General features: G+C 53.1%; 1 protein-coding gene across 4 annotated transcripts in view; it reads right to left on the reverse strand.

The window, feature by feature from the left end:
* Nucleotides 1–17,976, reverse strand: part of RGS3 (regulator of G protein signaling 3) — a 108,595-nt gene that overhangs the window by 14,269 nt on the left and 76,350 nt on the right. For all 4 annotated transcript variants that reach the window (XM_069540756.1, XM_060014280.1, XM_060014282.1 and 1 more), the window contains one exon: nt 2,315–3,271. In XM_069540756.1, the coding sequence (XP_069396857.1) occupies nt 2,315–3,271 (957 nt within the window). The remainder of the gene's footprint in view (nt 1–2,314; nt 3,272–17,976) is intronic.

The raw sequence follows: 17,976 nt of genomic DNA on the forward strand, positions 1-17,976 counted from the left end.
CTTGCACTGCTGGTGGGAATGTAAACTGATATAGCCACTATGGAGAACAGTATGGAGGTTCCTTAAAAAACTAAAAATAGAACTACCATATGACCCAGCAATCCCACTGCTGGGCATATACCCTGAGAAAACCATAATTCAAAAAGTCATGTACCACAATGTTCACTGCAGCTCTATTTACAATAGCCAGGACATGGAAACAACCTAAGTGTCCACTGACAGACGAATGGATAAACAAGATGTGGCACGTATATACAATGGAATATTACTCCAATATTACATAAAAAGAAACGAAATTGAGTTATTTGTAGTGAGGTGGATGGACCTAGAGTTTGTCATACAGAGTGAAGTAAGTCAGAAAGAGAAAAACGAATACCGTATGAAGAACCTAGGGGTAGGACAGTAATAAAGACACAGACGTAGAGAATGGACTTGAGGACACGGGGAGGGGGAAGGGTAAGCTGGGACAAAGTGAGAGAGTGGCATGGACATACATACACTACCAAATGTAAAACAGATAGCTAGTGGGAAGCAGCCGCATAGCACAGGGAGATCAGCTCAGTGCTTTGTGACCATCTAGAGGGGTGGGATGGGGAGGGTGGGAGGGAGACGCAAGAGGGAGGGGATATGGGGATATATGTATAGCTGATTCACTTTGTTATAAAGCAGAAACTAACACACCATTGTAAAGCAATTATATTGCAATAAAGATGTTAAAAAATAAATAAGTAAATAACCTATTCCCCTGGTGATTTTGGAGCACATCAAAGTGCTTACAGATGAGGAAACAGACCCAGTCCCCATTCCTTTGGGATTTAGTTCCAATTCCTGGACACAAAGTTTAAGGCCCTTTTCTAGAGGGCCCCAACCGGCCCTTCCAGCCCAGCCACCTTTCAGCAGAAGGTGTCCTCCCACATGCCCAGAGGCCTTATTGCTAGTGGCTGAGAAGCTAAGAAGGTTTCTGAGGCCATGTCCCAACTTGGTGGGGAAATGTGCTGGAATCCATTAGTCATGTCTGCCATGGGTTTGGAGTCAGAAATGGCAGAATGAGTGCCACCCATCTACCATCCCTGCACTGTAGAAATCCCTTGTTCTAGCTAAACTGACTTCTACAGACAGTTTTGTCCAGGTCATGGTCTTTCACAGAATGCCTATGTCATCCTCTTTGTTTATTCTAAACCTGCCCAACCTTCAAGGCCAGACTGAGGAGCATCTTTTGCCAGAAGCCTTCCCTCGTGCCCCTAGGCCCTGGGGTCTCTCCTCCCTGAATCTGCACCTGCCTGGCCTCACAACAGTTGTCATAACAACACCTTGCACCACACTGGCTGTGAGCACCTCCACAGCACTCGCCTGGCGCCTGCACGAATGTCGTCAGGCACTGGGCTCTTTGGGTTCACCCTCAACCACCATGGGATGTGAGTGCTATTCATCTCTGCTTTTCAGAGAAGACACTAAGGCTCAGAAGAGCTGAGTGACTCACCCAAGGCCACACAGTGAGTAAGGGACAGAGCCCAGGCTCAAGCTGGCTAACGGGCTTCAAGGCCGTGATGCAATCTTTTCACTGTTAGGCCACCTTCGGGGCCCACACAGCAGCAGCATTCCTCACGGGCTGAGATCAGCCTCACACACTTCTGTGGCCCCTGCTGTGGCACAGAGCACAGGGCCTGGCCCACAGCAGGAAATCAATCAACACTTACTCATCTATTTCTAAACATTTGCAAGAGGCAAAGGGCACAGTGGTTAAGAGCTCCAGCCCTGGAGCCACATTCTAGTTCTGATTCAGACTTTTATAAATCGTGCGACCCGGTGCAAATCACATAACCTCCCAGTGCCTCAGTTTCCTCACAACAGTGTCTACCTCACAGGGCTGTTGTGAGAGTTAATGAGTTCCTGTAAATCGCTTAGGATAATGCCAGCACAGAGGAAATATGTGTTGTCATGCTTGTTGGCTGATAGATTTCTAGTCTGGCTAGGCCTGGACCAAGTGTAAATTATAACTATTTCTCCAGTTATGATGTTGGATCTTTTAGATCCAAATATACCTGCTCTACTTTCTGTGGGTTTCCCCAGTACAACGGAGCTGTAAGAATATCTGGAGTCATAAAGTCCTGGGTTTAAGTCCAGGTTCTGCCTTCTTGGTCCCTCTGGCCCTCAGTTTTATCCTCTGTCAAATGGGTGGAAGGCTCATTGGAAGGCTGAGAGAAGAACAGAGGTGGGACAAAGCAAAGGCTCATTCCCTGCAGCTCCTGGACGCACGCTCCCTCCACCCCACGCTGTCATGTACCCACCCCCCCTTCACCCTTGGCCCCCTTACCTTCCTGTGTCCTGTGAAGAAGACAGAAAGGTGGTGCATTGAGCCACCATTGCGGCCCAGTTCCTTCTTGAGGGTGCGGGGCGAAGGCATGGCCCAGGTGGACGCAGTGCCCTCTCCATCTGAGCAGTGCAAGGTAGTGTCGGAGGCGAAGCAGGGCCCGCGGGCCTCCTGCAGCAGGCTGCCCTCGCTGTGCGTCCGGCGCCGCAGCGAGTTCTGCACGCGCAGCGAGAGGCCTCCCTCCGCACCCTGGCCCGTCTCGATCATGCTGCTGCGCTTGGCCTCACCACGCTCTCCATAGTTGTCATCACTTGTGTCCTCGTCCTCGTCCTCCTCTCCCTCCTCAGCCTCTTCTGCATCTTCCTCATCACCCGAGCTGCCCCCCTCTGCCCCTGCCTTCTGACTGTAGGTGCTATCCAGCCGGACCTCGGGGATCACGAAGTTTGGCCTGGAGGCCATAGGCGAGTCTCCTGTGGCTGCCGGTGGGTCCCCAGAGCTCGTGGTCTCCTTAGCAAGGGGCTCAGCTGCCAGGGGGTCCTGGCTCGCAGGCAGGTCTTGACGGGGCAAAAGGTCCTGGGCAGGGGGCTCCTGGATGTCAGGGAGGTGTTTGCTGATTAGAGGGTCTTGGCTGGGAGAGAGTTCTTGCCCAGCAGGAAGGTCCTGGCATGGAGAGAAGGCTGGGGCCGTAGGGTGTTCCTGGCATGGTGAGGAGTCCTTGCTTGGCAAGGGTTCCTGGCCCGGAGGGGATTCTTTGCAGGAAGGTGAGTCTTTGCTGGTTGGTGATTCTGGGCCAGCAGAGGGTTCCTGGCTGGAAGAGGAGTCCTCTTTGGGTGGAAGGTCTTGTCCTGGAGGAGGATCCTGGCCACGAGAGGGGTCCTTGCTGGGTGAGGGGTCCTCAGCACCCGGCCCCTTCCTTTCCAAGGGCATCTCCCTCTTCTCATCTGCCTCTGTCTCAAACATCTGTGAAATAAAGAGAAAATGAGGAGGGCTCACAAGTGGAGGCCACTGTGCACAAGCCAATGTCACAGAGATTGAAACAAAATCAAGCCCTGACCCGAACCCCACACTCTACACTGTGAAAGCCAACGTGCCACACGGAAACCTGACAGTCCCTTTGGCGTAACTGAATGTGGGCTCCCACCCTCATTTCCTTGCTGGAAACTTCTGATCCATCAAAACATGGTTGGTCATTTACGGGAGAAGAGGGAGAGGCTAGTTACCATTATCTGGCTCCTACCATATGCCAGGGGCCACGGCAGAGCAAACCCCTCTTATGTAATCTTCCCAGTGGCCCTCTAAGGGAAATGTCATGGTCCCTCTGTGAGTAAGTCACTCTGTGAATAAATGAGGAGCCAGACAGCCTTTGCCTTCACGGGCCAGAATCAAACCAAGCCCAAGCCAGAGCAATCACCAAGTGGGAGAATCCTGGACCCAGCCAAAGGGTATCTTCTACCTGAACCAAAGGCTTTAAAAAATCTTAGGGAGTCATTCAAATTAGAACTTGCTCTGAATGTTTAGATCTTTCTGAAACTAATAAACTGGAATAAAACCAGAACTTCAAAATATTTGCTCACACCTGGACTAGACATACGTCACAGACACATGGAACCTCACTGAGGGATCATCCACCCGGTGCTTTTGAAACTGTGTTTGGAGGAACCTCAGAAGTTCCACATCCAAAAAAGGAAGCATTTCCTGCCTCACACACAACCCTCAGAACCCTTGGAGTTTTTGCTGGGTTCCTGCAGATTTCATTTGCAAAGGGAAAAATGGTGCCCTTGATGGAGTGTGAAAAGCAGCTATCTCACAGGAAGCCTGGGGCTCAGAGAAAGTCAGGGGTGTCTCGGTGTCATAGCCACACGGGAAAGTCAGTCAGGCCTGGGCTAGGTTGGGTCCCTCATCACAGTTAAGGACCTAGAACTACTCAGAGCCCGGGTTTCGTCTATGAAGAGGCCACAGCACCTAGAACTAATGAAAGAGAAAGATGCCACACATCCCTGGGAACTATACAGTTACGCACGCACACGCACACGCACACGCACACGCACACGCACACGCACGCACGCACACACACACACGCAGAGGTGGAAGATTTCAGGGCTAAATACCTCAGCACATATTTTAAGAGGTCTTACTGTAAAGACCACAAATGCCCATTTGATCGATGAGGAAGATGAGCCCAGAGAGCAGCAACTTATGCACCACTGCACAGCTGCCAGAGACTGAAAGGCTGTGCCGGCAGCTGGGAATTCTTTTAAGCCCTGGACCAACCAGGCCTCACATCTGGGAATAAGTGGCCCAGCCACAGGTTGGGGCAGCTGCAGGGTGCTGCACACACGTGTCAGAGGTCACAGTGTCGTCTGGGAGCAGCAGAGCGGATGTGAAAGCCTGGTGTGGGTAAGAGCATCGTCTGGGAGGATGACAGTGAAAGTTTCTGCCCATCCACCACCCTGGGCGGTGGGGTGCAGAGAGAGTTGCTGAGCCAGGAGGGGAAGCCTCAGAGGACTCTAGGACCATCTGGCCAGGGTCTGGTTCCTAGGCACAGCCAAAGACAGGTGCCCACTCACCAGGAGGACTTCCTTCCCTGGAAATCCTGCCTGCAGCTCCAGGATGAAGACAGCTCCACCCAGGAACCCCTTGGACCTCATTGCCTCAGACCCTGGAACTTCAGCGACCCCAAATGTCCACTGCACAGATGGGGAGGCTGAGGCCCAGAAAGGAGCAGGGGCCAACCTAGAATCACACAACGGGGCCAGGATAAGCCAGTCCCTAAACCCTCTGGGCCTCAGGCTCTCCACCTATGAAATGGGATAAACAATGTACCCAAGTGACACACCAGGAGAGTAGACTATAAAAAGTCCAAAGCTCTGAAATGAGATGATGGTGGTGGTAGTCATGGTGATTAAAACAACGGCCACGAACCTCAAACAGTGACACATCTTTCCCATGGACCCCTGGAAACAGACGGTCAAACTCCCAGAGTCGAAGCTGGCAATTGTGATGCCAGGAGCCCCAATCCAGGAATCTCATCTGGGAACCTTAGTTTGTTCCCAGGGGGTCAGAGAGACCCTCCACTGCACTGACAGGAAGACAGAGGGCCCAGCCTGGACAGTGACCTAGGGACTTGCCCCAAGGCGCCCATAAACCCAAGGCTAAAAACAAACAAACAAACAAACAAACAAAAAACCCAGGGCTAAGCTGGGGCTAAAGCCTGGCCTCTGGCTCCTTCTTCCCAAGCCCACTTCGGATCTCAGTCCCCAGAGCAGCCCAGTCCCCTGGTCGTCTCCCACCCACCAGGGAGCCTTCTCCCTCAAGAAGAACAAACTCCGGCAGCCAGCTCCCTGGTGCCCTACGTTCTCTCACCCCCCGCCCCCACCCACCGCCAGACCCCTCCGTCTGGAAGGATGGACTAGGGAAGCAGCAATCGGTGCCCTTGGGGCCTGGCACTGGGCCCTGAGAGGGGAGCAGGCTGCACTTCCCCTTTCCTGGGGGGTGGGGGTGGGGGCTCAGGCCTGTACCAGCAGTGACTGCGCTGAGCCTGCCCCCGCACCTCGCCCCTAGGGAAAGTGCAGCAACAGACCCAAAACCAGAAATGCAAGTCAGCCTGCCTCTGCCAATCCTGCCCTAAAGCGAGGCCAAGCCAAACAAAGCCAGGAGGGGAAGTGCCTCTGTCCCCAGAGAGGCCCCGCCCCAGGCACGCTGAGAAACCACCCAGGACCGAGGGCTCTCAGAGCGCCTGGCCATTCCTGCTCAGACTGCCCGAGGTGGACTTGGGTTTTGATTCCAGCGGTGTCATTTCCCAGCCGCGCAAGAAAATGGCCAAGCCTCCCGACTTCTCCGAGCCCAGCCCTGTTTCCTTACCTGGAACAGAGCCACGATATCACACCAGACTCACAGGACTGAGTTAGTGTTCTTCACAGGGCCCAGCCCCAGAGAAGCATCTGATAAAGTGGGAGCTATTATTAGTCTAGGCTTATCTTAGAGATAGGGAAACTGAGGTCCCAGGGGCTAAGGAAATTACCTAAGAAATCCGAGGCTGGTTCAGTATTAGAACTCCTGCCTCATGGCCAACGGTCTCTCCCCACTTCCTTGGACCCTTACACAGAAGGGTTTGGGGCCCCAGGGGTCTAGAGGGAGGGGAGCAGGCTGTGAGCACTGCTGGAGGCCCCTCCCCCAGGCCCATCTGCCACAGGGCAGACACTGGCAAACAAGGACCAGAGCTCATCGGTTCCATCCTGTGCTCCTGGATGGGGCTTGTGTGAGCACCTGAGCTGCTGTGGTCAGGCCTGTGTTCCTGGGAAAGCTAGGGCGGCATCGGGTACCTGGGGGGGAAGGGGCCTCTGAAACCTTTGGGGAGAGGGTGGCAAGTGGGAGAATTAGGACAGGAAAAGAAATAAAGATGAGAGCCATAGTACAGAATGGATGCCGGGCGTGGGATCGTCCTGCGAGCGAGGGAAAGACACGGGCAGAGCCGTACTACGTGGAGCTGCCCTGGGTGGTGTGAGCAGGTGTGGCGTGAGGACGGGGACCTGGCATGCATACACGCAGTCATTCATTCTCCAAGTACTGAGTTAGGCCCTGGGGTGAGGATGGGGATAGCAGAGGACAAGTCAGACACAGTCCCTGCCCTCAGCTGAGCAGAAAAACAGAGGTTAGACAATTGGTCTTAATGAGTGTGGTGAGTGCTCTCATGGAGAAAGTGCAGGCAGCTGGGGACACCCAGTTAGGCAGCTGTTACAGCAGCTTGGAGTGACAAGAAGCCAGCCCTCCGGCCAAGGCGCCCCAGAGACCAGCCTGCTGGCCCAGGGCCCCGGGTCCGAGCGCTCCATGCAGCTGCCCCTCTTCTGCGGGGAGCGTGTATCTCTCCCATCCATCACTTCTTTGGCTTGGCTGGACCAGGGCTAATTCTGTGCATGTCTCGCCTGCTAGAAGCACTCAGGAAATGAACCAGGCCCTCTAAATGGAGCTTCTGTTTACGACATAATCAAATCCTCTCCCCAGCGCAATCCAGGGCTCGGCACGGGCTGGGGAAGGGTGACAGGTGTGACATCCAGAGGCCTGCTCACACCAGCTATGTCCCCTGGGCCCTAGACCCCCACCTGCTATTGGGGTTGAGGGTGGTGGCAGGCTGCTGAAAATAACTTGCCCAATGTCACACAACTACTAAGCGTGGAGCCGGGTCGGCTGACCCCAGAGTCAACCTGCAGCTCGCACTCTGAGATGACTCATCACATCTACCACAGATGCCGTGCTCCTCAACTGCCCTCAGAAACCACTTCCTGCACTGGGCTGGGCTGGGCCGGGCTGGTGGAGGTCAGGGGGTAGGGGGTGAACTGGCGTTTCCCTCCATCTCAGGGTGGCCCTTACAAAGGATTTTCAGAAAGAGCCCTGGACATAATGCCGGAAGACCTGGGCTGGAATCCTGACCCCGTCATTTGCTAGCTGTGTGATCCCAGACTATCACTTCTGGGGACCAAGCCTGAGAAAGGACAGGAAAGTGCTCTGTGAAATGGAAAGTCGTCGGAGAAAGGGAGAGAGGCTACTAGAATTCCCACACGGCCATTTGACCTCCAGGCTTGCCTTTTGAGACGGGGTTGCTCCTTCAAGTTTGGCATGCCTCTGGGTCTCTGGCTCGATGCCGGCTTCCAGGAACCCCTGCCCAGCCTCAGTCAGCTCCTCAGGCCTGGCTTCTTGACACCCAGAGGCTGAAGCCACCGCCCTGCCACAGGGGCCTCCAGGCTGTCCTCCTTCCCCGCCCCACTGCAACAAGTTTGGCAAAGTCCAGGAGAACGGAGGCAGCACCTTACAGTGGGGAGAGCTCTGGATACTGTTGCCCACTTCACACTTACTGGCTAGGTGACCTCGGGCGTAACCTCTCTGGGCCCCAGTTTCCTTAGCCGTAACACAGGATGCTGTGCGAGGAGTGATGTACACCCAGAGCTCGGCACCGTGCTGGTACACGAGCACTCCGCAGGCGGCAGCCGCAACCGGCGCAGCACGGCCCGCTTTGACATTTCCTTCCCTGGGTTTCCTCCGACTAGCCGATGACCCCCCTTCTCCGCTGCATCGCGGGCCTCTCGGCACGTGTCCTGTTCACTGGAAACTGCTCCAGCCCCCTCTCACCTCAGGCCCGCACGCTCCCTCGAGCACTCATCCAACTCCCCAGGCAACAAGTACCATCTGTACCATCTGGTCATGGACAACACCCAGTCCCCGCTGCTAGCCCAGACCTGTCCTTTCTCAGAATGTTCTAGGCTCTGTGGATACAAGAATAAGAAAGACGTGATCCCTGTCCTGATGGAGCTTACAGGCTGGAGAGGAAGGCCTGGCATGAACCAAGTCATCACCCACAGAAACAGTTTGAAAAACACTGATCCATAGTGAAGGAAAACGTAAGGTCCCGTGAGAGAATAAAGGGGCGTGTGGGAAGGGCCACCCTGTGGAAGGACACTGAGGCTAAAATCTGCTCAGTGGGCGGGGACGAGCTCACGAGGGAGCAAACAGCACAGGCAAAGGTCCCGAGCCAGGAAGGCGAGCACCCTGGGGGACAGAGAGGACACCCGTGTGGCTGGAGCCCAGGCACGGACATGGATACCTCCTTCCAGATATCCCACCAGTGCTCCCAAGTCAATGACCCCAAACTGAACTCCTGACCTTCCCCCAAGTCCATTCCTCCTCTCGGAGTCTCTGTATCAATGATGCCACCACCTGCCCGAACCAGAGACCTGGGTATCGTTCTCTCCTCACTGCCACCCCACGGCCAATCACCAAATCCTCCTTGATGATCTCTCGTAAAATCGAAAGAATCTTTCCACTGGGGGAGGTTATGTGCGCGCAGGGACAGGAAGTATTGGGAACTCTCTGTACTTTCCTCTCAGTTCCTAAAACTACTCTGAAAAATAAAGTTGATTAAAAAGAAAGAAAAGAATCCCCTCTCACCGTCTCCACCTACCACCACCTGCCTCAAGACCGTGACATCTAGCACTGGGATCGATGCTGACCTCCCCGCCGTGGTCCACGCCCCTCTGCTGCTTCTCTGTGCCCTGTCAGAGGAGCCTTCTAGATGCAAATCTGACCCTGTCACTCCTCGGCTTAAAACCTTGACGTGGCTCCCCACTGCCCTCCCAATAAAGCCCAATTCTGTAGCCCTGGAAGACGCTGGGCTTTGTCTCTCCCTCTAGCCTCACCTCTCCCCGCTCTCCATTTCACGCGTTGATGATGCATGAATGAACGAATGGATGGACGAGTGAATGGGCAATGCAATAAACTTCACAGACCGTCTAGATTCTTACTACTCAAAGTGGGATGCGTGAAGCAGCGGCAGCAGCAGCAGTCCTATGAAATACAGAATCTCGGGCCTCAGTCCACACTTATTGGATCAGAACCCGCATTTAACCAAGATCCCAGGTGACTCATTTGCATATTCAAGTTTGCAAAGTACTGATCCAGACTGTCGGTTCTCAACAGAGAGATATACTTTAGAATCACCTGTGGAACATTTAAAAAAGATCTATATCTGGGCCCAGTGCCAGACCTACTGGATAAGAGTCCCCAAAAGTAGGGCCCAGGCATCTTGACCTTTTTTGACTCCCCAGAAAATTCCGGGAGCTGCCTCCATTAACAGACAAGGTGACTAAAGCCCAGGGAAGGGAGGCGATATGCCCAAGGTCACACAACAGAATCGGGACTAGAATCCAGACCAGAACCTAGTTTGGTACCAGTTCCAGTACACGGCACTTCCTCTGTAATGGAGCCCATGTGCAAGAGGCAGGACCTCGGCAGCCCCTGGTCCAGGCTGGGCAGCTGACAAGCCTGCTAGAGTCAGCTACACGTTCACGCTCCCTATGCAGAGAGGCCCAACTGCGGGAGGAGAGAGTGGAAGGAGGAGGAATTTGACTGCAGACTGAAAATTCTCTGTCCCTAGAGAATCACACAACAACTCACTGATCTGTCAGGGGCTCAGGAAGGCAGGCAACGCACCAGAGCAGGGAGCATACCCATTGTACTGAAAGCAGTACTGCGGCACAGAGGAGAAGCAGCTCACCAACATGCAGGGAAGAGGAAGCCCTGAGGAGTGAGAAGACAGGGAGCCCTCTTAGAAACCTTCCCTACTCTTGGCAATGTCACCTGGCTAAGTCAGAAGAACATGCCCTCAGGCCTGGCCTTTGGAGCCTGCTGAGATGCCCACCACCCTCCTGGATGACCAGCTTCTCACCAGGCAGGGGAAGCAGCTCCCAAGGTCTGGGTTTCCAGTACTGTGCCCCCCCGTCACCACCTCGCCAAGCCCCTTCTCTTCTCGGGTCTTCCGTGTGCGTGGGGGGCCTGGACTCGCAGTCTCTGCCCCCAACCCCGCCGCCCCAAAGACCCCTTCTACACCTCCGGCCTTATGCTCATCTGAAAGCCACGCGAGTGGAGAACAGAAGTTTCCCCAGTCTCTTCCTGTCCCTGTGGTGACTGATGCCTCCGTCAGAAAGCGAGCGCGGCCCCATGGGCCTCTCCTACCCCACCCTGGGGCTCTCTGCTCAAGATCCAGTTCTCCTGTGAGTTCCACCACCACTCCCTTCCCACCTGACACCCTCTTTCTCTCCCTGATCCAGATGTGTGCACGTGCACTGGCTCATTTCCTTATTATCTCAACCTTCTGAAGTCTACTTCCTGCCCATCTCCTGCAGCCCAGTTAAATGCTCCCTGGGATACCCTGGCTAGGGGGCTCTCTGCTCTCCTGCCAATGCCTGGCCTGCACTGCTGTCATGGCCCCAGTCAGGTTCTGCTCTGGCTCATTAGGATTGTGTCCCTGGTTTACTCACCCCCACCCCAACCCCCAGAGATACTCAGCAAATACCTACAGAGCCCCAGTCCTGTGCCAGGGCCTGTGCGGGGCACCAGAGACAAACGGTGGCAAGACACATGTCTTTCCCCGAAGGCACTGGGTCTCCGGGTGAGAGAACCAGGTCAGGGGCCCATGTCAATCTCCCACCGACCCACCACCACCCCAAGGGGCTATGGAAGCACAGAGACAGCAGGAAAGACTGGGATGGCTCTTGGAGGAGGTTGGGAAAGGGATGGGAGAGGGTATCCAGGCCAAAGCCAGAGACAGCATGGAATATTTGAGGAAGTGCAGGTGGTTCCATGGAGCAGAAGCATGGCTATGTTAAGGAATTCGAACTTTACCCTGAAAGCGAAGTTTACTTAGTGCTGTAAAGATAAGGAAGGTGGAGCTAGAGATGGTGGAAACAGAAAACAGTGAAAAAGATGGGTGGAGAGGGGAAGAGAGAAAGCATTAATTGAGCATCTACTAGACAGTAGGCACTGCAACAGTTGCTTTACCTACACTTTCTCATGTCTAGCAACATTATGAGGTCGGTAGCAAAACTGGCCCCATTTTACAGATAAGGAATCTGGGACTCAGAAAAGTTAAGTAAGTTACACAACTTCAAAAACTGAGTAAGCAGAGGACTCAGAATGTAAACATGGTCTGCTGGCCCTAAAGCCCTGCTCCTTCTCCTGCCCCATGATCTTCTTTCCTGCCCCCTTCACTGCCCTTCCTCTCTCCCTCCCTCTCTGTCTTCAAAAGACCTTACCAAGCTCCCACCAGGGCCTAGGCACTGTGCTAGGCAGTGGTGAGCAATAGTGGATGCAGGGTCCCTGCTCTTACCCCAGATTAGTGGCGACTGAGGGGCAGGTGTCTGACTCGCCGGGTGAGGGCAGGACTGCTACGGAATTACATACACCTGGTGACCCTCCCAAACCACCTCCCGCCCGGGGACCCCTTCATGGGCGGGAGAGTCAGAAGCGTGTGGTTTCTCTACGATGTTCTACACTAGGCTGCTCAAACACGAAAGCTCTGCCAAGCTAGGAGGACCTCAGGGAAGGGCACACGTAGCACTGTGAGCAGGAGACAGGGACTGGGAATCAGGCAGGCCTGCGTTGAATCCCACTTCCTAACCGTGTGGCTGGGTCAGCGATGCCTCCCTCGCAGGGATGCCGTGACAGGGGGCAGGAGGCAGGACCTGGGGCACAGCAGTGCTCAGCCCATGGCCATGACCTTCCTCTCGACTCTCTGTCATGTCAGGCACCGGAGACCAAGCCCAAAATCTCAGGCTTAATTGCAAGCAACAGCTCGGATAACGGGGAGCACTTTCAGAGCCAGGGGTGGAGGAGGGAAGCCTATTGCTGGTGAAGAACAGGGGTCTGGAGACATACAAATCCAGGTTCAAATCCTGGCCCTGCCACCGCCTAGCTCGGCGCCCTTGAGCACGCTGCTTAACCTCTTCAAGGCTCAATTTTCTGATCTGTGAAATGGCGACAAAAGTAGCAAGTACCCAGACCATGATACTGTTGGGAGACCATCCAGATAGAGGGGCCTGGCACGTAGTGGGTACTCATTAAACATTTGCAATTCCTGTAATCATCATCATCATCACCAGTCCCTTCCCCTGCATCCACTCCAGGAGAAGGCACTTGACATATTCGGGCCACAGCCCTAGGGTGGGGGCACTATTATTATCTGTACGTTTCAGGGGAGAAAACTGAGGCCCATCCCAAAGGCCCTGGAGGCTGGTGGGTAGCCAAGCTGGGTAAGTATGGCCCACTGCGGGGCTCCGGGCCAAGCGACTCCCCTCTCTAGGCCGCTCTCTCCTGGAGGAGGTCTGTCCAGCTCTGAATCTCAGCCAGCCTGGAAGGGTCTGTTCTCAGGGCCCAAGGTGAGGCCGGGATCCTTGTGGGTGCATCAAGGGCGGGAGAAGCAGAAAGCACCCCCTTTCCAGAGATCCACCCCCCCACACCCCAACCTTGTCCGTCTGCTCCAGTTCCTAAACTATTCCTCCTTCAGGGCCTGCAGTGCTGGCAGCACTGGGTGGCGGCTGGGGTTGGAGTGGCGGGAAGCTTTTCCACTCAAGGACACTGGAATGTATATCTGGCCACTGGACTCGGCCGCAAAGCTGCAGCCAAAGGCCACCCTCCAAGGCCCCAGGCACACTGCTACCTCTGCCACTGCTTCTCTGAAGAAGACATGCTCTGTCTCTGCTGAGGGGGATGTCAAGGCTGGGTTTGTCTGGGTTGACAGCAGGCTCCAAACTCATCCTCCTGTCATGGGACCGTCTCTCATCTCTCTTATACGAACCTGACTATACTCCCCTCCAGCTTAAATCCACCGCAACCCTCTGGTGTCCCAGCTCCTTCCCCTGTGTGTCCTGTCCCTGCCAACCGGCCTCTCCACCACACCACTTCTCCCCTCTTCCCTCCAGCCAGGCTGAACTGTTGGTAGTTCCCCAAGCACACTCCTCTCAGGCACCTCTAAATCTGTGCTAACTGCACTTCCTCCCAGAACCCTCTCCCCTCCTCTGTCCACCTGGTGAACTCCTACACATCCTTCAAAACTCAGCTCACCCTATTGCCCCTTGATTTCTGACAAAGGTGATAGGGCGACAGTGAGAAAGGATGATCTTTTGAATAAATTGGATATCCACCCAGAGGAAATGAGTCTTGACCTCTACGTCCATCCTACGTAAGAATCTATTTCAGGTGGATTTCAGAGCTAAATATGAAACATAAAACAATAAAACATCCAGAAGACAACACAACAGAATATTTACAACCTTGTAATAGGCAAAGAAACAGGATTCAATGAGCATTCTCCACAGAGACAAAGAGTGACAAGTGGGCTGCGTTAAAATGAAGAACTTCTATTCTTCAGAAAAGAGTGAAAAGGCAAGCCACTGAGTGGGAGGAGATATTTGCAATGTGCATATCCAACAATGAACACATATCCAGAATATTTTTTAAGCTCCCTCAAATCAATAAGAGGATCCAATAGAAAACTGGAGAAAAGACTTGAACAGGCACTTCACAAAGAGACAATCCAAACGGCCAATCAACATACGAAAAGGTGCTAAACCTCATTAGTCACCAAGGAAATGCAAATTAAACCCACAATCAGACATCACAATAGCTAATGCCAATTCTGTTGGTGAGGACGTGAAGCAACAGGTGCTCTCCTATGCTGCCTGAAAAGGGTGTATTGTTGTCACGCTTGAGAAAATCATACAGTGGCCTCAGAATGGGAGAAAATATTTGCAAATGAAGCAACTGACAAAGGATTAATCTCCAAAACATACAAGCAACTCATGCAGCTCAATATCAAACAACCCAATCCAAAAATGGGCAGAAGACCTAATTAGACATTTCTCCAAAGAAGATATACAGATTGCCAACAAGCACATGAAAGGATGCTCAACATCACTAATCATTACAGAAATGCAAATCAAAACTACAATGAGGTATCACCTCACACCAGTCAGAATGGCCATCATCAAAAATTCTACAAACAATAAATGGTGGAGAGGGTGTGGAGAAAAGGGAACCCTCTAGCACTGTGGGTGGGAATGTAAACTGATACAGCCACTATGGAGAACAGTGTGGAGGTTCCTTAGAAAACTAAAAATAGAACTACCATATGACCCAGCAATCCCACTACTGGGCATATACCCAGAGAAAACCATAATTCAAAAAGAGTCATGTACCACAATGTTCATTACAGTTCTATTTACAATAGCCAGGACATGGAAGCAACGTAAGTGTCCATCGACAGATGAATGGATAAAGAAGATGTGGCACATATATACGATGGAATATTCCTCAGTCATAAAAAGGAACGAAACTGAGTTATTTGTAGTGAGATGGATGGACCTAGAGACTGTCATACAGAGTGAAGTAAGTCAGAAAGAGAAAAACAAATACCGTATGCATACATACATATATATGGAATCTAAAAAAAAAAAAAAAAGATCAGAAGAACCTAGGGGCAAGACGGGAATAAAGATGCAGACCTACTAGAGAATGGACTTGAGAATATGGGGAGGGGGAAGGGTAAGCTGGGACAAAGTGAGACAGTGGCATGGACATATATACACTACCAAATGTAAAATAGATAGCTAGTGGGAAGCAGCCGCATAGCACAGGGAGATCAGCTCGGTGCTTTGTGACCACCTAGAGGGGTGGGATAGGCAGGGTGGGAGGGAGGGAGATGCAAGAGGGAAGAGATATGGGGACATGTGGGTTTGCATAACTGATTCACTGTTATGAAACAGAAACTAACACACCACTGTAAAGCAATTATACTCCAATAAAGATGTTAAAAAAAAGAAAATTATACAGTGGAATCTACTAAAGCTAATTATATACAACTTTATGACTGAGCAATTGTAAACCTTAGGTATTTACCCAACAGAAAAGTATATTACAGTGCATCAAAAGACATGTATGAGAATATTCATAGTAGTACTATTCATGATAACCTCCAACTGGCAACAACCCAAATGTCCATCAATGATAGGATGGATAAATTGGGGCACCTATATTCACACAGTGAAATACCACACACAGTGGGGGTGAACGGAATAAAACTGAGTACAATAATACTGAAGGATTCACCATCAAAATGCTGATCCAAAGAAGTCAACATAGAAGAATACATACTCAATGATTCCACGAATACAAAATTCAAAAACAGGCAGCACTACTCAGTGAGAGAAGGCAAGAAAAGGGTTACCCTTTGAGGTGGCAGTGACTGAGGGGTGGGGCGCGGCCAGGGGCGGGGTAGGTTCCCAGGGTACTAGAATGTTCTGTTTCTTGACCTGGAGAGTTTATTCACTTTGTGAAAATTCATTGGCTACATACTTCTACCCTTGCTGTCTTTTACATTTCAATATAAAAGTTTATTTCAAAAGCAAATAAAAGCCCTCATCCTAGGGCCTGATAGCACATTCCAGCGGATTCTTCCCTCCCAGCCCCAAAGCTGCTGTGCCCCCTCCCATTCAGCAAATGCCCGCTCAGTGTCAGACTCCATGCCGAACACCTCACTTCACCCACATCATCCCATTCAATGACAGCCACCAGTAAGGGAAGGTGCCAGGGGTAGCCCCGCTGCCCCCATGCCTCAGTGTCAGACTCTATGCCGAACACCTCACTTCACCCACATCATCCCATTCAATGACAGCCACCAGTAAGGGAAGGTGCCAGGGGTACCCCCGCTGCCCCCATGCCTCAGTGTCAGCACGCACGCAGCCCTCTGCGTACACACCTCATCTCATCACCCCAGTGAGGTTGGGCCCCTGCTTGAGGAAATGCAGGCACCGAGAGTTTCTGTGTCTTACCCAAGGGCACCCAACTGTAGAGAGGGAGAGCCTGCCCTCAAGTCCAGAGCCCATGCACCTGCATACAACATTATTCGGCCACCACTGCGATAAGTCGCAGCATGTGGATGGACACACATAGGCAATCTCTATGGTCAGGCAGGAATCATGTCTACACCCTAGTGGGGTGGGCAGACTGGGATGGAGATCTCCTCCTTCGATGGACAAGCATCTGTGCATCCGGATTCAGTCTCACCTCCTGCAGGGTCTCCCGGGCTGGGTTGGAAGCTTCCCCAGGGTTCCCTCTCCACGAGTCTCCCTGTCAAAGCTGTCTTGTTACCATCCATTACACGCCCATCCCTGGCACTAGATTAAAGATTGGACCTATACCTCCAGTACCTGGCCAGTGCACTGTACATAGTGGGTGTTAGACACATGTGGAGGGAAGAGAGGGAGACAGGCAGAGAAAGCAATTACAGAGCCGCTGTTTGAATCAACTGGGAACTTCATTAATCGAGGTGTGAGCAGTGAAGGTTTTGGAGCTCTGCGCGGACACAGTTACAACCCTTGACTAGAGGAGTGGGACAGGCACGCCACCTTCCATTCCAGTGTTCTCCCCGTGGCTGCCTCCAGCCTTTTTTCAAGGTTGTGGCCAGCCATTTGGCTCCCAGAGGCTCTGCCCAGCTCTTCCTCTGCCTTTCCCCATGCCTCCCACCCTCTGCCACCCTGCCCCGAGTGTGTGAGTTCTGCTATCAGCCCGAGGTTAACCCCACCAAGAGATAACCAAGGACGCCACAGAGAGCCCTGGCTACGTAGGGGAGAGCGCGCCCAGTTCCAAATAACTTCCTGCACTCCCCACCTTTCTAAGTTGGGAGCCGCTGACAGTTTTCCGGCAGCAGCCTGAGCCCCAGTGCCAGGTGCGGGCAGGCCAGCCCGTGGCAGAGGGAGAGGGGAGAAGCCCAAGGCCATCTGGAGCAGAGGGCACACCTGGCAACTCTCCACACGTCTGGAGTGATGACCTCGGCCCACTGCCAGAGGAAGAGGGTCTCCTGGGACCCCTTCTCCTCTCCTCCGTGCCTGGAAGCTCCAATTTCTCAAGCGGCTTGTGGCCCCAGCACCCCTTTCCCAATCCTGCCCCCACCAGCTGGTTGTTCAGGCAAAGGTGGCGACTCCCGGGGGCCGAGCCTGGCTGGCCTGCCGTGAGCGGCTCCAGCCTCTCCAGGCTGAGCCGTAAGCAGCCTCTTTATCCCTCGGAGGAATGATGGTTTTCCCTGAGCAATGACATCTTGGAAACGGCCTGGCTCCACAAACAACAACAAACCTCCCAGCCTCGGCCCAGGCTCCAGCTTGCAAGAGAAGGCTTCTGACCAGAAGGGCCTGAGGAACAGGTAGGGGGCCACTTCCCTGGGAAGCCGGACCCTGGCCTTGACCAATGACTCTCGGAACCCAGGAAGAGGAGAGCGTCTGCAGAGAATGGAAGATTCTCTGGATGCCTGGAAGGGGCCAGGCAATACCTGGTCCAGTCCCTGGTTG

The sequence above is a fragment of the Delphinus delphis genome, chromosome 6 (genome assembly GCF_949987515.2).
Source record: "Delphinus delphis chromosome 6, mDelDel1.2, whole genome shotgun sequence".
In the NCBI taxonomy this organism is placed as follows: Eukaryota; Metazoa; Chordata; class Mammalia; order Artiodactyla; family Delphinidae; genus Delphinus; species Delphinus delphis.